At 44.9% G+C, this 24,665-nt stretch overlaps 1 protein-coding gene across 2 annotated transcripts; it reads left to right on the forward strand.

Moving 5' to 3' along the window:
- The first annotated feature begins 69 nt into the window (after nucleotides 1–69).
- On the forward strand, nucleotides 70–23,157 carry ELOA (elongin A). Of its 2 annotated transcripts, none has more exons than XM_032789567.2 (11): nucleotides 70–238; nucleotides 6,697–6,753; nucleotides 9,606–9,724; nucleotides 10,773–11,982; nucleotides 12,563–12,677; nucleotides 13,284–13,439; nucleotides 14,116–14,213; nucleotides 16,648–16,828; nucleotides 17,397–17,508; nucleotides 18,328–18,479; nucleotides 20,153–23,157. In XM_032789567.2, the coding sequence occupies exons 1-11, from the start codon at nucleotides 167–169 to the stop codon at nucleotides 20,212–20,214; spliced, it is 2,334 nt and encodes a 777-aa protein (XP_032645458.1). In that variant the 5' UTR covers nucleotides 70–166; the 3' UTR covers nucleotides 20,215–23,157. The 2 variants fall into 2 exon arrangements, with proteins under 2 accessions (XP_032645458.1, XP_032645459.1); XM_032789568.2 differs by having other exon boundaries at nucleotides 85–238; nucleotides 13,287–13,439.
- The last annotated feature ends 1,508 nt before the right edge of the window (nucleotides 23,158–24,665 follow it).

Raw genomic sequence — 24,665 nt, forward strand, 5'->3', positions numbered from 1 at the left:
TGCAGCAGCTTCCTTGCCAGCACCCAGGATGGCGACTAGCTGTTAACCAGACGTCTGGTTTCCGTTTCCTGCCAGGAGCGAAGATGGCGGCGGGGGCCGGGGAAGCTCAGTGTTGTCGGAGGGCGGTGAAGCCATTTCCGCCACGGAGGCCTCGCCAGCAGTAAAAATGGCGGAATCTGTGCTGGAAGTTGTGGGGAAGCTGCAGTCGCGACTCTCGGGCAGTTCGGAACCCAAGAAGGTAACGGCGCCGACGGGAGGGGGCAGCGAGTGCCAGGGACCCTTCCGGCGGGTGTCGGGGCGGGAGGGCACGGCCCCCCCGCGAACACCCCGAACTGAGGCGAACGCAGGGGAGTGAGGGGCCGTCCGAGGGCCACTGCCAGGCTGAGGATCCAGGGGCGGGAGGGCCCTTGCAAAGGCCACGGGGCAAAGGGGGCTCCGGGATCCATAGGCGGGAGGGTTGGGGGCCCTTCCAAGGGTCACGGGGCAAAGGGGGCTCAGGGATCCATAGGAGGGAGGGTTGGGGGCCCTTCCAAGGGTCACGGGGCAAAGGGGGCTCAGGGATCCACAGGAGGGAGGGTTGGGGGGCCTTCCAAGGGTCACGGGGCAAAGGGGGCTCAGGGATCCATAGGAGGGAGGGTTGGGGGGCCCTTCCAAGGGTCACTGGGGGCAGGGATCCAGGGGAGGGACAGTTCCTGAGCTCTCCTCTAAGGGCTGCTGTGAATGTAAAAGGTGGGCTGGGGTCCCATTCGAGGGCCCCAGGGAATCAGTGGAGGTCCACCTTCCTGGGTCCCAGGCTGGGGATATGGGGAGAAGGGATCTAGAGAAGGGGGCTGGCTCAGCTCTTGAGAAGACTTCTGGGGGAGCTATAGGGAATATATGGGGCAGGGGCCAGGAGAGGCTCTAGCAGAGGGGGCTATGGAAGAGGAACTGACTGAGAGGAGTTGGATCTGAGACATATGGCAGTGGGGGTGGTCCCGCTGGGGATGACCCTTCGATGGGCTACATGTGTTTGAATGCACAAGTGGTTCAGTATGTGTCAAGCAGTGGGGAAGTTGTAGCAGCGCTTTTGAGTGTGCTTGCAGTATTTTTAAGGAGTCCATATCCAGGACCTAACCAGATAAATAGGCTCTGGAGACACCTGGGCTCCTAACTTGCATCCTACAAAAAGACTTTTAAACAAGAAATACATTCAATAGGATTTCAGAATGGACTCTGAGAGGAATACCTGCCCCTCTGGGATGGGTTATTGTGTGTGTGTGTGTGTGTGTGTGTGTGTGTGGCTGTTTTTTATGTCAGATATGGACTGTAGTTAGTGAAACAAATAACATAGATCTGGTGAGGGAACTTACTTCAGGAAGGTACAACTGGTCCTTCCCCAGTGATGCTGAGAGTTATGGTGGAAACCCATCATTCCTAATGTAATATTCTGGGAGTGATCACAGTGAAAGGCAATGGTAAACCAAAGCTTTGGCTGTTCGGCTGATGCTGCTCAGGTGAATTTAAAGCAATTTCGTTTAAGCCATACTGGGCTCTGCTTTCTAGAGAGTCGTGGCCTGACCTGGAAGCCTAGAGATCCTGGGTTCTAATTCTGACTCTGACTTGGAGACTCCCTCTGTGATCTCTGGCAAGTTGTTTAGCCTGTGTAGCTTTGTCTCCACTAGGAAAATTATGTTGCAGACATCCATTGTCAGCAACGGTTGGGGAACTCGGTTCACTCTGATCTGCCCTTGCAGTTAAACTGTGCTTAGCACCAATTCAGCTGTACCCATTGCTGGCTCCCATTGTCAGCAGTTGATAATTCCTGCTATAGACAAGGCTTCTGTGCCTCTTCTCCACTTGTAAATGCAGAACTCAGACTGACCCTGTGTACTGGCACCTCACTTATGCTCTTTCCTTGTTCTCTGGAATACAAGTTTTCATTGGGGGGCAGGATTGGGATGGGGAAAGTCTCTATCTGTTATTGTGGAAATGCATGCACTTGGTTCATGTTTTTCTGTTTTCTGCATCTGCAAAACCTAAAACAGTAAGTGCTGGTCCACACAAAAATTTTGTACGGGTAGAATTCAATCTCCTTTTAAACAATTAGTTTAATTGCTCAAGAAACTGAGTAAAACACCCTTAACTCTGAGAGAAATGAACTGTCCCACTCATCTCAGAGTGTTAACTCAAGGATAGCTGATATTGAGACTTGAAGGTTTAACTATTTCACTGCTCATCAAATCATGTCAGAAAGGAGAGGTAAGTTTATACTATGAAGATCTACACAATTTACTGTGTGTGACAACTCATTTTGGCATTGCAAGATGTTACTCATAGTCTTTATGGGATAGATCTCTTTTTGTGCACATGCATCAGTGAGAAAATGCATTTTTATGGGGTTTATTTTCTTGTTATTTCTGTCTGGAGTTAACATGTGATACACTTTTCATAGTATTCATAGTTTCAGGGTGTTAGTAACATTAATCCTCACAACACCTTTCTGAGAGTTTTATCCCTGTTTTACAAATAGGGAAACTGAGACATCGTTGTCCAGCTCAAAGTTTCTTGGACCATTCTCTGAAACATCTGGTTACTGGCTGGTGGCCCAGCTTATCTATAATATGGGAATAATAATGTTTATCCACTTTTGTAAAGTGCTCTGAGTTCTACTCCTGAAAAGTGCTAAATATTAATATTATTTTTTGGGACAACCTCAGAGTGCTGGCACGGAGCACTCGGTGGGAGACTTTGGATGCTGTTGTCATGGGTTGGAAGCAATCATATTTTCCAGTGGAAGGGGTGAGAACTCTAAAACAGATACACTGGAGCTGTATTGTGTATTTTGTGTCACTTCAGAGCTGCTTGTTTTCTGCTGAAAGGAGAGAGGGGAACACACAAGCAACATAAAATGTTGTTGAAGAGAATGGGACCAGGCTGTGCTGCAGTAATCTGAAATGTACTTGCCTTGTTAGCATTGCAATGGTCTAGTTATTTAAAAGACATTTGAAAAAGGAAAATGAGCGGTTCAATTGAAATAATATGGTGCTTCACAGTACTACTACGTAGCTGGGGACTTGCTAGGTTAGGCTCAGGTTTATTAAGCAAAAAATCCAAAAGCTTTGTTTAAATATTCTCCACACATGTTTTCAACAGCAATGTTGTGGTAGGGAGTGAGACTTAGGAAGTGAAACTCGTTTTGATTTGTTTTGTGGTACCTAAAGGCCACAATTGTGCTGTAAAAACACACCTGAATATGGTGTCCCTGCGCCAGAGATCTTGCAGTCTAGGCACAAGACTGAAACTGTTTTGTGATTCATTCTCCTTGGACAGCGGTAGATACACAAATAATATGTATATAGTGATCAGTGAGTTAGGTTGCTAAAATCATTGTCTGTAATAGTCTAAGGCTTGGCCTACACTGAAAAGTTATTTGGCATAGCTACACGATCATGGCTGTCAGGGGAAAACCACACCCTGACAGTCATAGCTGTGCTGATATCACCCCCATGAAAGATACTGCTGTGTCATGAAAGAGGGTTTCCGTTGACAGAGCTAACTTCAAGGAAGTGGTGTTCCTATACCAACAGATGAACCCGTTCTGTTGGCGTAGGCTTCGTCTGCACTATTGGGCTATGTCAGCATAGTCTTCGTAGTGTGGACATACCCTAAGGTGCTGTTGGCAACAGAAGTAACCAAAAGAAAGTCTTGTGTCTGACAGCGTTCATTTAAAAGTTTTTGCAACTCGTCCTGCTGAATTACAGATTATGAAAGCAGCATGTAACGTATATTTATATATGCACATATTGAAAGCTTAGTGAAATGAGAACTGCCTTGATGGGCAAAGAGGGATGTGATTCAATTGTTATATCGATTTGTGTTAGCTTAGCGTGATTGAAAAGCCCTCAAATCTTAACAGAGGAGTTTTTCCAAGCATGTTAAACTAACTTGATTGAAAAATGCACCTTCTTGGTCATCAAGACAGGGCCCTAAAAGCTACAAATAACCAAGGAGTGAGAGGAATTGCTTAGGATGCTGCAAGAAAGTATTATTGAAAAACTTGGAGTAAATATAAAGGGAAAACTTCCTAATCGTGGATCTTTTAGGTCTCTGAATAGTCTCCCCATCAAAGTGGTGGATGTTCCTTTGCCTGAGAGGTTTGAAATTAGATAGGCCAAACCCCTAGGATATGTACAATGGGGAACAATCCTAAATGCCCAAGCAATTGTCTGAATGGTTCCATTATCTCTCCAGCTATAATTTGCTATGATTCCTTAACTGAGATTGGTGTCTTAGGGCTTGTCTACACTTACATTTTATAGCGGTCTAACTTGCTGGCTCAGGGGTGTGAAAAATCACCCACCTGAGCACAGCAAGTCTGAGTGTTTCCGCCATAGCGCTTTGAAGTTTCCAGTCTAGACATATTCTTAGTTGACACTGCAATTGAACAGGTCCTTCTCGGCAGGAGCCCTCTGACATAGACCTTAAGGCAGTTGTGGGCAACCTGCAGCCCATGAGCCACACGCAGCCCGTCCGAGTAATCTGCTGGCGAGCCGCCGGAGAGTTTGTTTACATTTGCACGGCTGCCCGCAGCTCCCGGTGGCCGTGGTTCACCATTCCCGGCCAATGGGAGCTGAGGGAAGTGGCGTGGGCCGTAGGGGCATGCTGGCTGCTGCTTCTTCCTGCAGGTTGTCCACTGCCTTAAGGAATGCAGAGCTCATTCCAATGGGAGATGCATTCCCCATGTCGTACTCAAACTGTCAAGATGGCAGCTTCCTATCTGATTTATTTGGGACCCTTTTAAAAATATTGTCTTCTCTGTAACTAGATGGAGTGATTAGAGTATCTTGTTACATTGCCGTGATCTACAAGAGGGCTGGTTACTGTTCATGGTTGCACTTAGGTAGCACTTATTTCTAGGCCAGGGGTAGGCAACATATGGCACGGGTGCCGAAGGCAGCACGTGAGCTCATTTTCAGTGGCTCTCGCACTGCCCAGGTCCTGGCCACTGGTCCAGGGGACTCTACATTTTAATTTAATTTTAAATGAGGCTTCTTAAACATTTTAAAAATCTTATTTACTTTAGATACAACAATTGTTTAGTTCTATATTATAGACTTATAGAAAGAGACCTAAAAACATTAAAATGTATCACTGGCATGTGAAACCTTAAATTAGAGTGAATAAATGAAGACTCGGCCCAGCACTTCTGAAAGGTTGCCGACCTCTGTTCTAGGCCATCAAATGTGAGATGCAAACTTGACCTGCCGTGTTGATGACCAGTTTTGTCAGAGATCCTTGTGTGGAGGAGCAACAGTCAAGGGCTCAGTAGATCCTTGTTTCCCCAAACTATCTGTTGAGGAGTGTCATGGTAATAGAGCTGGGATGAAGGAAGAAGGAACATTGTTACTCAACAGTAGCACCTGCTACTTAATTAGCAGCAACCTAAAGGATCTCAAAGGAGTTCAGGTCACCTTTCTTGTCCATTTCTTCGGAGAGCAGATGACTGGTCTCCTTAATATAAATCTTCTTATCAGTCAAAAATGGAGGTATAGCTTCCATCCCAATGCTTGATATCCAGACTCCAGACCTCATGATCCGATGGGATTCCTTCACCTGCATGTATACACTGGGTGGAGTTGCAGGTAGGATGAATTTAAGAATCAGTTAATTATTGTTGGAGCGCATGTAGGATAATTCAGTGTCCCCTTCAGTATTTCAGAACAACAGTGCTAAAAAGCCATGATTGGTTTAAATACTTTGAGACCAACAGGAAAAACTAACCTTCAACCATGGTAACTAAACCTTAAATGAATCATGGAGAAGTGGTGATCAGCCCTCTGCAGTGAACAGAGGCCATCTCATTAGTTCTTTAGGCTAGATGAACTCCTGCCTTCCTTATGTTAAGTTTTGTAAAGTCAAAGCCTCTTTCAAATATATGACAAAACACATTTTGTTCAATGATCAATGTATAATTTATAATCTGGCATTGGAAAGATACTTCTAATGGCTGAGGTTAGTAGAATGTCTAATTACACCCCAAGATAAATGTTAATTTTAAAGGTAAGTGTTTCTGGGTCATGGATATCATCATCTTTTGTGATTGTATGGCACACAACACAACTGAGTTATGATGAGAATGTATAGGTGTTACGATAGTGCCTCAGCTTTAGGTGCTGAACACTGAGAGTTTTGAAAGGGGCCTGATTCTTGGAGGGCAGGGTGCTCAGGCACGTTTTTAACATGCCCTTTAAGAGATTCCCCCGGTGGGCATCAAAAAGCACTAGACACTTCTGAACATGCGGGCACTGGGTTTTGTATCAAGCCCTTTTACAAACTTGCTGTGTAACTCTAGATAATGTAATCGGTGTAAAATGGAGAGAAGACTTCACAGAAGTGTTGAGGCTTAATGCTTAAAATGCACGTTGAGAGTCTCAAATGACAGCAGTGCTTTGATGCATCCATAGTGCTGCTGCCTTGCAGACTTCCCCTCTCTTTCTGCAACAAAACGGTACATTTCTTTGAATCAGTCCTCTACATGTTCACCACCTTAGTAGCTTGATCTGAAGTCAGATAACAGCTGTTTGTAGATATGAGTTGAGACGTTTGGTGCTCAGACATCTCGAACAAGCTCCCATACAGTGCAGAATTTTCTTCCTTTCTAATCTCAGTATGTGATTAGTATGATAAATCTAAACACTTACCTTGTTGTCTCTGCAGCTGCTGAAAAGCCTGAAGAGACTTTCTGAGTTGCCTATCACGGTTGACATCCTTGTGGTAAGAACTAAACAGTCATATTTTTATGGTACCCTTCATGGAACAGAATAACCAAATGTCTCCTGAAATTGAAATGTGATCACGATATTGGGGTTAACACTCAGTTCTTGTGGAAAATGTCATGTAGGGCTTGTCTACACTGGCAATTTATAGCACTGCAACTTTCTTGCTCGAGGGTGTGAAAAAACACCCCGCTGAGCGCAGCAAGTTTCAGTGCTGTAAAGTGCCAGTGTAGACAGTGCTGATAGTTATGCCCCTCGTGGAGGTGGGTTTTTTTTAGCGCAACCACGCAAGCCACGTTAAAGCACTGCTGTGGCAGCACTCTAGCATTGCCAGTTTAGACAAGCCAGTGTAGACTTTAAAGACAAGTGAAGCTGAAATCAGCATCAAATTGGAAACAAGGTGTAAATTGAAAGTGATCAACCGTTGCAATGGATTACCAAGAGATGTGATGAATACTCCATCACCTGGAGTCACTAAATCAAGATTGGATCGTTTTCTAAAACAGATGATCTAGTTCAACCACAAGTTATTGGGCTTGATGCTGGAATCCCTGGGTGATTTCTATTGGCCTGTTGTACAGGAGGTTCAGACTAGATTATCATAATGGCCTCAATTCTTAAAATTAGGGCTGTTGATTAATAGCAGTTAACTCACGTGACTAACTTAAAAAAGTTAATCACAATTAAAAAAATTATTCACGATTAATGGCAGTTTTAATTGCATTGTTAAACAATAGAATACCAATTGAAATTTATTAAATATTTGTGGATGTTTTTCTACATTTTCAAATATATTGATTTCAATAACAACGCAGAATATAAAGTGTACAGTGTTCACTTTATATTATTTCTATTACAAATATTTGCACTGTAAAAAATGATAAAAAATAGTATGTTTCAATTCACCTCATACAAGTACTGTAGTGCAATCTCTTTATTGTGAAAGAGCAACTTACAAATGTAGATTTTTATTTATTTATTTTATTTATTTTGAGTGTAGTTACATCACCAAATAAAACCAAAACAATGTAAAACTTTAGAACCTATAAATCCACTCAGTCCTGCTTCTTGTTCAGCCGATCGCTCAGACAAACAAGTTGGTTTACATTTACAGGAGATGCTGCTTCCTGCTTCTTATTTACAATGTCACCTGAAAGTGAGAACAGGCATTCGCATGGCACTTTTGTAGCTGGCATTGCAAGGTATTTACGTGCCAAATATGCTAAACATTCATATGCCCCTTCGTGGTTCGGCCATAGGACATGCTTTCATGCTGAAGACGCTCATTTAAAAAAAAAAAGCGCATTAATTATGTTTTTGACTGAACTCCTTGGGGGAGAATAGTATGTCTCCTGCTCTGTTTTTCCCACATTCTGCCATATATTTCATGTTATAGCAGTCTCAGGTGATAACTCAGTATGTGTTGTTCACTTTAAGAATGCTTTCGCTGCAGATTTGACAAAACGCAAAGAAGATACCAATGTGAGATTTCTAAAGATAGCTACAGCATTTGACCCAAGATCTAAGAATCTGAAGTCCTTTCCAAAATCTGAGAGGGGTGAACTGCGGAGCATGCTTTCAGAAGTCTGAAAAGAGCAACACTCTGATATGGAAACTACAGAACCTGAACCACCAAAAAAGAAAATCAACCTTCTGCTGGTGACATCTGACTCAGATGATGAAAATGAACATGCGTCAGTCTGCACTGCTTTGGATTGTTATCAAGCAGAACCCGTCATCAGCATGTGTCCTCTGTAAAGGTGGTTGAAACATAAGGGGACATAAGAATCTTTAGCGCATCTGGCATGTAAATATCTTATGACGCTGGCTACAACAGCACCATGCAAATGCTTGCTCTCGCTTTCAGGTGACATTAAAAAGAAGAAGAGGGCAGCTATCTCCTGCAAATAAAAACAAACTTGTTTGTCTGAGCAATTGGCTGAACAAGAAGTAGGACTGAGTGGACTTGTAGGCTCTAAAGTTTTACATTGTTTGTTTGATTTCTGAATGCAGTTTTTTTTTTTTGTAAATTCAACTTTCACGATAAAGAGATTGCATTACAGTACTTGTAGCTTTTTTTTTAATCGCTTGAAAGCCCTACTTAAAATCAATAACTATCTGAAAGTGGTCATGACCCTTTTTCCTGTGGCTTATCAGACAGATGACCTCCTAGCACCGTGATGGAACATTCCTGACTCATCACCATCAACTGAATGTGAATTTCTTTCTCCTTACTAAAATATTGAGCACAAGTCTGGTACAGCTCCTACCTAAACAATCAGTTGGTTTGGGCAGCTCTCTGTTGCACCATGGTGAGCTCATCAGCATTCTTGGAATGGTTGGTGAGAGTTGCATTCTGTGTTTTTAAACACTGACTCCTCTTGGAAGAAATTTGAGCGAAACCATTCTGCTTATTGTATATTTTTAAGGGTGTTTGCTTGAAAATAGTCTATTTGAGTTTGCATTTGTTTGTTGCTGCTCCCTTCCTGAAGCCATCATTGGACCTTGGTGGAATTCCAGATCTTTTTATTTAAACCCTTTTAGTTAAAAAGTTTCATAGCAACTCTAACATGGCCTGGGGTGAATTCTTGCCATGGCTGCTCACTTTCTGTTGCCAAATTGGAAGCTGATGATGCAATAGAAGGACACCTTGCCTGTGTATCTGGTAGGTTAGGTAGCACTGAAATGGTTAAATTTAGTCTAGCTTTCTTGGGGCTGTTAACTTGAAGAGGGTTCTGGGTAACCAAGTGGATCTGGGAGTTTCTTTGACAAACCTGTTTTTAGATGATCAATGCTGAGAATGTTAACTGGTTTGCAGAGATCAGCTGATGTCTTGCATCTTTCTTGCAGGAGACTGGTGTTGGGAAGACTGTGAATGGTTTACGGAAACATGAACTGGTGGGAGACTTTGCCAAGAACTTAGTAGCCAGATGGAAGAAGCTGGTGCCAGTCCCTCAAGAAGTAGAGCGGTAAGCTAGCTTGTCCATTTGTCTTGCTGGATAGGTTGCATTAAGTCTCCTAGTGGAGGTGGTGCTAGATTTCTGTGGCTCTGGAAATAAGGCTAGGCTTCAAAATCGTCATAACATCAGAGTGATAACTCTGCATGAGGTGCTTACTTCATTGTGGGGTAAGTTTCCTGCCTATGGTGGCCACAGAATTGCTGACTACTGCAGTTTCAGGTCGGAGTAAAGTTTTTCTTTCAGAAAATGGTAGTGTGATGGAGAGAGTGACACTAGACACCTAGAAAATGTCTTCACGAAAGCAGGAGACAAACCTTACTTCTCACTTCCCTAATGTTGGAAAACTAGAGAGGAAGCTGTAGGCACAAAGTATCAGAGGGGTAGCCGTGTTAGTTTGGACCGTAAAAGCAGCAGAGAGTCCTGTGGCACCTTCGTTCAACGAAGTGGGTATTCACCCATGAAAGCTCATGCTCCAGTAAGTCTGTTAGTCTGTAAGGTGCCACAGGACTCTTTGCTGCTTTTATAGGCACAAAGCAGAGTGGAAATTCTCTTTCTGAGAGCCAGTGAAAACAGCTGTTATGAAAACTCAGCCCTTTGGTTAATATTAGCAAGTGTGTTGTAGGAACAGTGCCATGGCTCCAGGGAGAAGGATTGGCTGATGGACTTGACCTCTTCTGTGGTTTAATTCATGACTCTGTGGTACTAGAGACTGGATTGTACTGGCTGCTGTAGCCCTGCATGCTGGTGTGTGTAATTAGGAAAATGTAGCCCATTATGGCCCCATGCATTCTTCCTCTGTCTTTGCTCTCTCCCAGATTGCTGGGAAATCTTCAGTCCCGGTAAGTTAAGTCTGGGAGATTTCTGTACTGGAGACGCTACCACTAAACCCTGAACATTGTGCAGGAAAGAATCATCAATGTTTTTACTATGTTCGACCTCCAGATGCTCTTATTCCTCTGTGTACCTGGTTCCCATCCATACTGTCCTCAGGAAGTTGCTCCTTTTTATTCTTGTTGATGGGTTTTTGTCTAACTTTTGGGCTGTCTTTGTCTCTTAGAAATAATATTGATTCAGAAGAACGTGACTATGAGAGAAGCAGTTCTAGGAAACGGCAGCGAGAGCCTTCCCCAAAAGAGGACGAGGAAGCTGAGCAGGACTATTCGGAAGCATTCCAGCCTTCCTGCAGCCAATCATGTGAGCCAAACTACAGAGAGAAGAAGGCCAAAAGGTATTCAGAGCCTGACAGAGCCCATGAGGCAATCGGCTATGGCAGCCAGGAGGACAAGGGCTGGGGCAGAGCTTCCCCAGTGCACTCCTCAGATCAGGAATACTCAGACTATGGGCACGCTTTGTCACCTGAGCTGAGGGAGAGCCCTCAGGAACTGTACATGGATCACTCTGCCTCTGAGGAACAAGAGGTGGAGCAGACAATGTTTCATCAGAAAGCTAATAAAGGCCACAGCTTTCAGGACAAGCTGGTGGGAAGCCATGAAAGGAATCCCAGCGAATCCCAAGACAAAGGAAACCTGACTCGGAGCAAAGAGCACAAGTCCTCTCACAAGGAGAAGCAGAGACTGGACAGCAAGGGGGACGTGAGGACCTCTGCCTTTAGCCCAGAAAGACTGCACAAGTCCTCTTTCAAGGAGCAGGTCCGAGAGGCTCCAGGTGGCAGCAAGGAGAAGCTCAGGACTTTAGACGGCACCAAGAGAGAGAAGAACAGAGAAAGTGGGGGCTCCAGGAAAGAAAAGTCACAACCTCACTTGGAGGAGGCTGTTGACAACCATAAGAAGCAAAAACATCGGGACTCTGAGAAAGCCAAACTGGAAAAGTCCAGGCTAAGCCTGGAGATATCCAACGTGGATCGGGAGAAACGGAAGTTAGAGGGTAACTCCTCAAACAGGAGCAAAGAGAAAGGGCTTTCTAGCAGCTTAAAGACTACTGAGGGCAAATCCAAAGCCTCTGACTCAGACAAAAAATCTGTGGGTTTCTCACCGAGTTTTGGGGAGGTGGAAGTGGAGGATGAATATGAGCAGCCTAAAATGTCTTTTGAGTCATACCTCAGCTATGACCAGCCCCAGAAAAAGAAGAAAAAAGTGGTTAAATCCCCTGCTCCTCCAGCCCCTGAGAGAAACAGAGGGCATGGCAAGCAAAATGGGTCTAAAGCCAGCACCAAGAGCTCCGACTCGAGCCGAAAGAATACAAGTCACAAGCAGACAGGCGAGAAAAGGGCAGAGAAGAAGCAATCTGGGACATCCAAACCAAAAAAGGTGAGATCTCAGAGAGTCTGAATATGAACAAACTGTGGCATTGGTAAGTGCCACCTTCCATACCAGGCATTCTCTGCCCTACTTGGCAAGTGTTTAGGATTAATTCATGTCCTCCTTTGCCATCTCAGATACTGAATTTAGCATCAGGCTGGTGTTCTGTGGAGCTGTGAAACCTGATATGTAGGGATGTCCCATCAGGTACTCCATGGGACCACATTCTGTAATGCCTCCTTCTGAGTGACATTTCTGCTGCTGGGTGAGGTTATCCATCTCACATTTAGCTTCTTACTGGTGTCATTGAGCACAATACTATGTAGCATATACAGGTATGAGTGACTCACGTTAGTGAGTGCGGGGATGCTAGGAGGCTCATGCTTGTGTTCTGTGCTGAAATTGCCTTGGGCTCGTCCACCGATAACATGGACAGGATTGAAATCTCAGTCTGAGGCTATGCCCTGGTGCAGGCTGATTGTCGTCATGTGGGTTATTAAAATGTTTTAAATGAATACATCTACCAGCTTCTGCTTGTGTTGTCTCCCTCTTTTATCTCTGTTCAGTTTTGTGCTTTCTCTCCCTCCAGATCCCCATTGATGTGATGCCAACGTTACCAGATATCCCTTTGCCTGCAATTCAGGCCAATTATCGTCCACTTCCCTCTCTTGAGTTGATTACGTTCTCCCAGACAAAGAGAAAAAGTATGTGCTGGTCAGGGGATGGGGCAGAACCTTGGGGACTGGAAGAGTCCTTGGGTGCTTTTGTTGGGGTAGGGGAGGAGGGAAATATTGCTGCGATTAATCCCCATCTGCAGAATCCAGTATGTCATTTGAATTAAAGCTCCTTGTGATTAACTTAGTGTGACGTCTCCCTATCCAGCCTCAGTACCAGTGCAACGTTCAGGGGACTAAAGGCCTTATATACTAAGGAGCTACTGTTCTGCTTCTGGCAGGGCCCAATACCTGATCTTTCAGCAGATGACTCCCGTCCTCCCCACTTGGTACATTTTGGGAGGGACAGGGGAGAGTCCTTCCTGACTGTGAAGCAGTTGGCTTATTCTGAAGCACAAGCTTTGATTATCTGTCCTTTGGCGCATGACTCAATTCAGGCATAAGTAAAGGGGTTGCGGTCACATTAGTGGTTGGCTGGCCAGGCTACTAATGTGCCTCTGTGCCTGGTGTATTAACCTTGATCCGTCTCAATAATTGCTCAGGACTTGCTCTGCAGTTCAAGATGCTCTTAGCGCTCAGGTGAAACCATGATGCTGGTCTTACTTCTTTTCTTTCCCATCTGTCATCTGATCACAGCAGTGTCCTCGCCCATTGAGGAGGGTGAGGCTGGCTTTACAGGACGCAGGCTGAATTCCAAGATGCAAGTGTATTCGGGCTCTAAATCTGCCTACCTCCCCAAGATGATGTCTCTATATGAGCAGTGCATCAGAGTCCTCAACAACAATATTGACTGTGAGTATCACTCCTGCTTTGCTTTAAAGGTGTAATTATCCACTGTCAGTGTGAGGAGAGTTCTGTATTTCTGCTGGCCCAGTTCTAAATACCGGTGGAATGCTACCCATAGTTGTCATGCAGTGCAGTGAGTTGTTAACTTTGCTTTTATATCTCCAGGGAGCACCTGGCTTTGTACACTTTACAGCCATATCCCTTAGCAAGCTAAGCAGGAATGGGATAGGCTAATACTAGGATGGGAGACCACAAAGAAACATGCGTGCTGCAGGAATTAATAGAGGGTGCTCTTACTTCTGGAGAGCACTGCACTCTTAGAAATAAGGCGTAGAATTGGGGTCTTGACTAGGGATGTGACAAGTGACCACATATGGTTAAGATTACCCACAGCACTCTTGCAGGAATAGAGCTGATGGGCCCAATGACTTGCTCAAATTCTGCTGCCTGTAAATTCTCTCTGCAGCAGGTGGATGCAATGTATTCCCCTTTCCTTCCCTTCCTGTTTTAAACTGCTGTGTACTATTCCTGTGAGCTATTCAACAGCCGCCATGATCGTCTTCATTTCCGTGGTGGCTGCAATGCCCCATATGTTTTATCGGTAAGCTCTGTTAAACACTTTCCCTCAGGCTCAAAGGCATCAGATAAACATTGCCGGTGTGTCTCTCTCGCTTTCCTGTAGCAATCTATGAAGTCGGTGGAGTTCCTTTTTCGGTGTTGGAGCCGGTATTGGAGAGATGCACCCCTGATCAACTGTATCGCATTGAGGAATGTAATCACGTAGGTGTCTCCAACTCAGAGGCGGGAGCTGGGCAGGAGGGGAATGCTGATACTTCCATGGATGGGTAACATTCTGTCCTCACTGGGAGGAGGAGGAAAACGTTCATGAGAAGGCATGGACCGTGGCTGCAAGGCTTTGGGAGAGCTCCCCCAACTCTTCATTCTGGCCACGATTTATCTCCTGTCACCGAGCCTTACTTCCCTATTAGCAGCCAGTATTCCAGGTGTGACCATGGTGCCTGGAAGGCCCACCTGCGATTGGTCAGTCAGGGCAAACTGCAAAGAATGGGGCAGACAATTCCCAAAACTGGTGGATTATTCTAATAATTAGATTTACCAAAACAGTTTCTACAATACCTTACTGGTTACCCAGAAGTCAAAAATCCAGCTCCCTTAAAGCAGTCCAGCCCTGGGCTTCCACCCAGACAGTCAAGTCAAATATGAGGATTACTTAAAATCTTGTTCACCGTATATAAAATTCTACCAATCCCAGGGGATCAAACATATTGCCCACCAGGTCAATGAAATGTTTCATACTTTACCCAAATACACGCTTACAGCCACTTACTAACTAAACTAAGATTTATTAAAAAGAAAGGGTGATCATGGTTAAAAGATTCAGATCTGTATGTATAATGATAAAGTTTTTAGGTCAGTTTCATAGTAGAGATGGTGAGCTGCTGAGCTGCAAAATGTTCTTTCAGAATCAATTCCATTGGTTATAAAACAACCGGCAGTCCATATGCAGAGGCTGTATACATTCTCCCTGAGAAATAGCAGGGTAATCCAGATAGGGCTTCAGCTTCCCAGTCTGGCAACTCCACCCCCACATCCTCAGCCTCTGATAAGGTTCAGGCGGACTTGAGATGACAAGATCAGGCCCCAGAGTTCTTTTATAGATCTCTGGCAGGCTGTGCTAGCCTCTTGACATCAGATAGCACAGCAGATATTCCTTGGGTGAAGAATAGGTACTATACATTGTGGCTTTGAAACAAAACCTATTTCCTATGTATACACAAGTAATTAGTTGCATTCATCAGCATAAGGTAATTATCCGTTCAAGCAGTTCATAGACAGTTTGCAACAAACTTCAGAGAAATATATATAGACATGATATTATTAGACCCAAGTTTCATCTAAATATTAATATTCCCTCTTGATCTCTAAATTAATAGAACATAGTAACAGACGTGAAGAGAAGTTTATCGTCTACCAGTTAATGAGATCACACTGTGAAGTTTCTAACAGATATAGGTAAACACAGACAAATACAATTAATATTTACTTCTAATTCGTTGACAATACAAAGTTTTAAACACTCTGATCTATCTAACATGGCTTTGATAACCATCTTCAAGAAATGGCCCTGTTTACCATTTCAATTCTTCTCTAATATGCTCTTAAAGGTTGATCTGGGTCATGTTAGCCTGCTGGTTGCTTAACTCTTTCTGGCTCATTTTCACAAGAGGATATCCCACACCACAGATGAGGTGCTTCTGGCAGGGGTTACTGTTAAAATTAGCCTTATTTGGGTCCCAGGCTGCTGGGACCCAATCAGCCATCTCCTGTCTGTCTTGAAATCTGTATCTCTTTCATGATCTCTCAGCTTCCAGCTCTCTGGAATTTGGCCCTGAAATCAGTTATCCCTCAGTGGCAGTGGTTTGCCAGGCCACCTATTAGGATCTCCCAGCATGGTGCTTACGCTCACTGTGCTAGGAGCATGTGGCTGGCTTCTCAGAGCTGCATGTGAATACGACAGTGTTCAGTAGCACTAACAGCAAGAGGTCCAGAATGCCAGTGGGAGAGTCTTGCTGGTCTGTCTGATAGGGAAAGCGCCTTGTGAGGCTGGAAATGTTCTGGTTTTGAACTAAATGCGACTGGTTGGGTCCCAGGTCTTCTGCAGTGGATTGTCTGTGGAAAATCTAGCCAGTCACATAAGCTCCTCCTTTGCTGTGGCCAAGTTTCCAGCTCTACTTTTTGGAAGGGAACAGGGGGTTTTGACTCCGCATCTTTGGGCTAATGCTCTGGCCCTTTGCTGTGCAGAACTTGTGATATGAAATAGGTTACTGCCCCACAGGGGGAGAATAAGCTTAGATACTGAGGCTATAGTGAAATTTTGCCCTTTGCCTAAGGTCCCTGCAGTCTTATATTGGATGAGAGTGGCCGGGGGGCAGCGTAACACAGCCTTGTAAATTTGGATGAGCTGAGTGTGATAGGGAACCTAGCTGAACCTCTTGAGAAGCGTCATTCCCTCACTGCTTGATTCACGTAGATGGGACATGCTAGACTTGTGAACTACTTAACAGCACTAGGGGTAATGGTATGTGAAGGGAGGAGGGCCACTAAGTGGCACATGGGTTAACGGTCTGAACTTGTGCTCTCCAGAGAGATCCCAGAAAACTGTCTCTGAGGTAACTCACGGGTCTATCTCCAGGTTTTAATTGAGGACACGGATCAGCTGTGGCACAATCACTGCATCCGGGACTTCAAGAAGGAGAAGCCAGAAGAGTTTGAGTCCTGGAGGGAGATGTACCTTCGGCTCCACGATGCCCGAGAACAGCGGCTGCTCATGTTAACACAGAACATCCGCTCAGCTCATGCCAACAAACCCAAAGGTAAAGCAGGCACTGAGTGATGCAGGGGCGATGGAATGGGGTGGGTTGTGATTCTTCGTGTTGGAGTGAAAAGAAAGGGATGTCTGTCTAGGTGACTGGTTAATCTGGCCCAGGTTAGAAGTTGTCCCAAATCACTTTTGTCTGAGTGACGTGCCCACTTAATTGACTTTGCGGGCCTCAGTTCAGTTCCTCGGAGACTGGTTCCATAGCAAAACAGCCTACTTCCCTCCCTGTGAGGACATTAGAGGTCACAGAGACTGAAATCTTATTTCGTTCTTAGGGTCATTCCCCCAGGTTGGGATCGAAGTATGTTGATAGGGCACTCCAGGGCTGTTCTGAAATTCTCTGTCCACAGGTCTATCAGTGTGGCCTCTCTCAAGCATGAAGTTCGAGGGGTACAGGGTCAGGGAGGGAACTCTGCCCCATGTAATGGAATGAAAGGGCAAGGATGTGGTGGTTGGTGTTTCCGCCAGAGAGCATGAAGGTGGGCTCGCTGCTTTGTGACAGTGAGTTCAGAGGACCCACTTGTGGCTGGATCCTAAAGGGGGTGTGTTCTCTCCCTCTGCAGGCAGAGTGGCCAAGATGGCATTTGTCAATTCAGCAGCAAAGCCCCCTCGGGATGTGCGGAGGAGACAAGAGAAATTTGGAACTGGAGGAGCTGATGTACCAGAGAAGATCAAGTGAGTCTTAAACATCCCCCACCTGTCTGGTCAGGACCTTTCCTTAGGGGGCTGGGCAGTGGGAGAAACCCAGCAGGTTGTCCCCTGAGCACAAATAATCCCTCCTGTCTTATGGAGGCTGGAGGGAAGGGAACAGGAGAAAGGAGCTTTTCCCCCTCCCTTCAGATCCTTCTCTCTGTCACTAAAGGGGAGGGAGAGGTTTGTCAGTCAGTAGCAATCGATGGCATGTATATAAGTCTAAACAATAGACAAGCATCTATCTCACTTGCCAAGCTCTTGAGTTCAAGCTCTCCCAGTTCCCTGGTTTGCTTTAGGAGTAATTTAGGCCATCAGTTCTGGCAGGAGAAATTGGAAACCTGCAACACAGGCCTGGGCTGGGAAAGAACTTTTCAGGTCCCCTCTATCTGTGGAATGTTACTTGGCAGCCATTGAACGTGTAGGAATGCCATACACAATGCTGAGAGTGGCCTGGTCTAATGTTCAAGCACTGGACTAGGAGTCAGTTTTAATCTTGGCTTTTCTACTGACTGATTCTGTAGGTTTGGTCAAGTCACGTAATCTCTGTCCCTGTTTCCTAACCTGTGAAATGGGGCTAAATGATCCCCCAGTTCCTTGGACACTGAAGATGAATTGTTTGCAACGTAATAAATGCAATTCAGTCATGTGCTGTGGAGTTCCACCTCAGACGTGCAGTAAATTGTGTGGTTGGGACACAGAAAAGAGAGTATCCACTCAGCACCTACCCGCGCATGGCATGGAAATGAATTGGTTCCATCATTGAAGCTGTTTGTATCTCCTCCATATTTCTCTGAATTGCAGGATAAAACCAGTCCTGTTCACACCTGGTAGAAGTTATGCCCAGTCTGAGGAGGAGCAGTCCTATGATGGGCCCAGCACCAGCAGTGCCCATTCTGGTCCATCCCCAGGCAGCACCAGCTCTGGCTATGACCCCAGGAAACCACCAGTTAAGAGTGAGTGATGCAGGCATCAGTGTCTGTGCTAGTTATTTCTAGCTGTCGTTACTATGAGCTTTAACCACTGACTGATCATGCATGGAAGACATTGATATAGAGTTAGCAGGGGGCTGACTCAAGAGAGGGGTGTTCCTTTTCCAACCCTCCTGTTAAAGGGAAGGGTGGCAAAAATGGGTCAACTTGCTGCAAAGGGAGAGAAATGGTCTTGTGGTGGATGCATTGGATTGGGAATAGAGACTTGGGTTCATTACCCACCTCTGCCATATATTTGCTGGGCAATCTTGGGGGAAGTCAATTTCCCTCCCTCAGTTTCCCGGACTGTAAAACTGACAATACCAAGCTGTCTCAGAGGGGTATTGCAAGGAGAAATTACTACATCTTAGGTGTCTGAAACATTCAGCTGTGGCAGGTGCCATCACTAAACCTGCTGACAAAAATAGGCTGGAATTTAGTCCCAGATTTAAGTGAGGTCTGTTGGATTGTGGTCACGGACTGAGCCCAGCCCTGAGTGTGTTCAGCTTAAAATGCAAATCCCGCCACTTTCATAATCTTCCCTTGATAACTGCATCACTCTCCTGGGTAGCTGACCATGGAGAGGAGGAGGAGGGGGAGAGAAAAGAACTGGCAGAAGGAAGATGCCTGTTGGAGAGCAAGCTGAGAGCCCCAGGGCCACTTCTAGCATTGCTGTACATTTGCTGCTTAGATACCACAATGATAGGCACCTTCGATTTATGGCTGACAAACGAGAGGGGTAAATGTCTTTCAGAGGTTTGCAGTGTTACCAGTGGAAAGACCTAGTTGACCAGCTGAGGTTCTTGGTCAGTCAGAGCTAATAAGTCTGCTGCTCTTTGGAAAATTCTGAGGGTGGCACACGATTTGAATGCTTCCAGAAATGTAAAGCTCTTCTTCAAACTCCTCTGGCATGCTGGCCAACCTTTCTTTTAAAGGCAGCACTAAAAGATGCTGATATTGTGCAGTTAGTATGGGGCGGATGGAGGAACCTTGGACTGTATGGCTCCTACTTAGTTCAATCCCTTTTCCACCAGTGGGGCCTTGCTTTTCCCAGTGATGCTCAAATTGTGGCATAGCCTCCAAGGAGGCAGTGAAAACCCCATTGCTTGAATTAGAGCCCCACAGAGACACACAATCTGTATCCGCATCTGATCTGCAAACACGGTCCATGGACATAAAGCGGATATCCACAGATTTGCAGGACTTTAACTTGAATCATATAAAACTAGACTGGATAAAACACTGGAGAATGTATTGTAGGGAACAATTCTTTACTGGCCTGGGACTGAAATAGAAGATCCTAATAGGTCTTCTCCATGTAGCTTCCAATTCTATTGGCTGAGACAACATTGGGTTGTGCTACACCTCTACCCCGATATAACACTGTCCTCTGGAGCCAAAAAATATTACCGCGTTATAGGTGAAACTGCGTTATATTGAACTTGCTTTGATCTGCTGGAGTGCGCAGCCCCGCTCCCTGGAGTGCTGCTTTACCGCGTTGTATCCAAATTCGTGTTATATTGGGTCAACGTTATATCAGGGTAGAGGTGTACTTGGATTCCAGTGGGATCATGAGAGATGCAACTAGGTAACCGGTTCTGTGTTGTTCTAATTTTTTGTACCACTACTCTCAGTTTGGTTTTTTCCCTTTGTTTCAGAAATTGCACCCATGATGGCAAAGACTATCAAAGCATTCAAAAACAGGTTCTCTCGAAGATAAGCTGCCCAGGAGAGAGATGGGAATTCCTCTCTTATGGGGGAGCGGCATTGAAGGTGGAGGGGAAGGAAGGCACCCAAGGAGCTCCGAGTCCTTTCCTCAACATGCTTCACGGAAGCTGCCGCAGCTGTGAGAGGCTTAAAAAACCTGTACAAGGATGACAGCACAGTATTTTTCAAGCCAGCCCTCCAGTCCCTTTCTCTACCTCCCCTGCCTTGCCTCCAATTTCTATCAAAAACACCATGTTCAGAATTATAAAAGCTTCAGAAAATGTGAAGTCTTGGTATCTGCTGAGAAGGGAAGGTCCAGAGACTGATGTTGCTATTTAACCTCTTAATAAATTTACAAAGTGGTTTTAATTTAATAGTTCCCCCAGATATTATTTGTCACCTGCCCACCCCCATCCCACTCCTGGTAGAAGGACCCTGCCTCTTTCCCGATTACTTGAGTTGGAGCCCCTTCCCTCCATGCGGACGCCGTTACAATGGGAGCCTCTTCCTTGATTTCATGCCCACTACATGTCAGCTCCTATCTGGGACAGGTAATGCTGGAGGCTAATCTGCTCACCAGTCCTTCAACAGGCTGGGGTCAGGTCTGAGGCATCACTCTCCAGTTGTGTACGTTCATGAATCTCAGCTCTCAACCTCTCTGATCTCCTTGTACAGATGCTTAAAACTGTTGTGTGGGAATTCTGAGAACTGCTGAGGTCCCTTCTCCTGCTGTTGTTCTCTTCTTCTTCAGCTTATTGGAAAGACACAAGAATTCTTTGGGAGAAATATCACTGTGCCGAAATTGAAATTTTAATCGCTCTTCTGGGTTTTAGATCGGTCTCGGACTCTGGAAGCCAAAACAATTTTAACGAAAACAATTAAGGAATTGGTTTTATTTCTTTTAGCAGAAGGAAGCAGCTTTATCTAGTTTCCCAAGCATCACACAGCATTGGAAAGGATTTTCTGAGTCTAAAAGCTGGCACTTAAATCGTGCCTTTTCCCCTGTAAATTACTGCTGGAAAAAGCAAAAGCTTTAGTGTGTTTTATTTTTATTTTTTTAAAATAAAACCACTTCATGGGGAAAGTGAATCATGTCTTATGTTGGTGCAAACTCTACAATACAAATTCAAAACCCATGGTGATTGCACCCGATGTCTGAGGGAAAAATCCCAGCTGTGGAAGGGAGGGGTGAGGCTTTATCTTTTGAGTGAGCAGCCTCTGTTGAGATTGGTTGAAAAGTAACTAGGGGACTTTGGAGCAAAACTCCATCATGAAGGTGGTCATGGGTAAGGATGCTGGGACTGTGATTTCAGTTAAATGAGCAGAATTTCACTATGGCTGCAGCTGCTTCTGCCACAGTTTCAAGTGAGTGACACTACTAGGAAGTCACTGTAGGTTATAAAATCCTTCTTATGGCCGCCAGTTCAGCACAAGCACTGAATCTCTCTCAACAGATGTGAAAGCAAGTTTACCTGGAGCACTGCTGGCAGAGGTTGGACTGGGTTAGAGCTGGTGGTGCTCTGAGGGAACCTGTCTTGCTGTTGATGGATCAAGCCTATCTGATGGGCTCTGAAACTGGATCTGGAAATGGAAACTGTCCAGGTCTAAGACCCATTTGAAGTGCTCGTAAATGCAACTGCTGTCTCTGACTCTGGAGGACATTCTGCTCTCCTTGTAGGAAAGGAGGCAGGGCTGGTTGCTGCTCTTGGTGGTAGCTGCTCAACAGCATGACCATCTTTTCTTGACTGGAAAACCCTGAACAAGTGGACTTAGCTGTGTATGCTGGCCTGAGGGAACTTTGCTGTGAAGTGTATACCACAGAGGACATGGGGGCGGAGGGGGACCCTTTATGCTTTGGGTTCTGTCTATTTAGGCATTTGAACATCATGGAAGCCCCAATTTTTAATTTTGAAGATCTTGGAAGAGTTTTCTCAGAATCTCGTGTGCCGTAAATTTGTTAAAGTCCCAGATGCTTTAATCTTGTTACTGTGCAGCATTTCAGTGTGTATTGTGCTGTAAAATAATGCCTTTTTCCTCTTGCATTTTGCTGTATTTAATTTGCTGTATTTTTAATTAGGTAACAATATATAATCTTCTGCCAACTGTTGTGCTACCATTTATTTCTGTTTTTTACTTGGGGTGTGGGGAAAAGGGAAGACTTGTCTGTGTCTGGGCCACGGTGGTGCCACGTTTAAAGAACCTTGGGTAAATCTGAGAATTCTCTCGGGCACCATTAAATTGCTACCTAGCATTATTACAGTTAGATATCCATGTCTGGACTGTGGGTACTACTTTTAGCTGTGCAGTGGGTATATCGTCCCATTAAAACCAGTTCTCTCTTTGCAGACTCTGCCACCTGTCAGTATTTTAGCCTAGTTTGATGGATTTGTGGGGAAAGAAACAATACAAATATTGTTGCCTCTAATCCCATATTTCAATCCACTTTCTCAATGAGGAACAGATCCTTCTTCACATGAGACCAACACTCATCTTGCCCCTGCAAGGTACTCTTTCTTTTTTTCAGTCAGACACTAAATCTCCCAGGCTGAAAGAATTGGAATGCTTTTTGCTGAGGGGGAGGAATTATTTTAGTAAGACACGAACTAAGCCAACTGTAGAGTAAAATTGCTTGCTCAGTTTCCAATCTCTTCCAGCATTCAACATGTTAAACTTGTGCAATTTTCTGTGCTATTCTGTGTGCAAAGAAACCATCCAGGACCCAACACCTCCTTTCTCCACCTCTCCCACACCTCCCTTGAGTGCTTTGCCTGGGTGGGATGAGTGACGTGGGCAGGAGGGAGAGTTACGCTGATTTGCATTTGTACTTTGATCCCCAACTGTGTATATACAATTTTCTATGTTACTTTTTTGTGGTAACTATGGAGATTAATATTTTAATTAGATAAGTTATATGAAAAGAAGAAAATCATGTCTCAATAAAAGCCAAAACACTGGACAGTGTCTGTCTATTCCTTTCTGGCTCTGGGTGATAACTAAACATAATGAAATAACAAATTAGAAAGTATGATTGTTTGGTATTGCTGATGAGCTGAAGTTTGCTTTTTAATCTGACAGCCCTATTTCCTATTTACTTTTCATTCTCAAAAGTCCCTTCTCTAGAGGCTATAGATACATGGATGGAAACTGAAAAGCTTTGGCAAAGAAGTGTGAAATCCTAGGCTTGCAACATAATCTAAGTGTCTGTCACGTTTTCAGATCCTTTCCTCTTTATCTGCCACAGCCTGAACCAAGGATCATAAATTGATGTTAAAAAACATCTTTTAAAGCAATATAAGAAAATGGCCTCTCCAGGTGTATGTGGGAATGGCTGGTAATAGACGAAGGGACAGAACCATGAGTTTGCCTGGGGCTGCTAAGAAAAGAAACAGACTTCCCCTTGGGAGGGCCTGCTCCTGCAACCTGTTACTTACATGACTATTTCTGAGGGGGTGAGCATCTGAGTAGGGTTTGGTGGGTTGGGCAGGGTCACAGTTCAGGACAACAGCATCTGTTTCCCTGCAGTGGTCCAGAAACAGGCACCCACTGCAGGCTCCCTAGTCATTGCCTCTCTTGTATGGGGATCTGTCTCTCTCTCTCTCTCCTTTCTGATTGGGGAATGTCGAGGCTGAACAGTTCCTTGCCTTTAGTGTTATGCCCAGCAAAAAATAGTCTGCCTAAAGCAGCCTGATTCACTCCTTTCCTCAGAGACCAGTACATAGGGAAATTGCCCTGGCTATGTTACCACCCAGCTCTTGCTAAGCAAGCCTGTTTTATTAAGGTAAAAGCACTACAGAAAAAACATTAAAACCAATAAAGGAACCTATACACATGCTAATTAGTGTACAAGAGATTTCCCCTCCCCCCCCCCGGTCTAATTCCAACATGGGCTCTGGCTGGAGCAGTCCTCTAACCCCCCAAGTAGGATTTCCTGCAATTTTAAGCTAACCACATGCATTGTTCTGAAGGGGAACCCAATTTAATGGGGCTTCAGTAGGCAAAAATCCTTCCATCAGACCTACGGGCCTTCCAGGGACCAGAGAGCCTGTCCCTTTGCTGGATTGGAAAGAAGGCTCTGAGTGTTGGGCTTGTCTACACTTCAAGCTAAAGCAACACAAACCACTGTAATGCCTCAGCATAGCCACTACAGTGATAGGAGGAAGTCTCCTGTCACTGTGATTAATCAATCTTCCCAAGAGGTGGCAGCTGCACCTCTTGGGGAGATAGATTAATTCTTCCACTGACATTGTGTTGTCTAAACAGTGATCAGGGGTGTGGGTTTTTCACACCCCTGAGCAGTGTAGCTGGGTCAACCTAGCTTTTTAGTCTAGATCTGGCTTTAAACTCAGGTTATTTATCCCAAAATCCTTTGCTGGTCTCAGAGAACCCCGTGTGAACCTTTGAAGAGACCAGGGGTGGGTAATCAGCCAGACAATGGATTTCCTCCCCGGGGCAAAGATTCAAACC

The sequence above is a fragment of the Chelonoidis abingdonii genome, chromosome 25 (genome assembly GCF_003597395.2).
Source record: "Chelonoidis abingdonii isolate Lonesome George chromosome 25, CheloAbing_2.0, whole genome shotgun sequence".
Lineage (NCBI taxonomy): Eukaryota > Metazoa > Chordata > Testudines > Testudinidae > Chelonoidis > Chelonoidis abingdonii.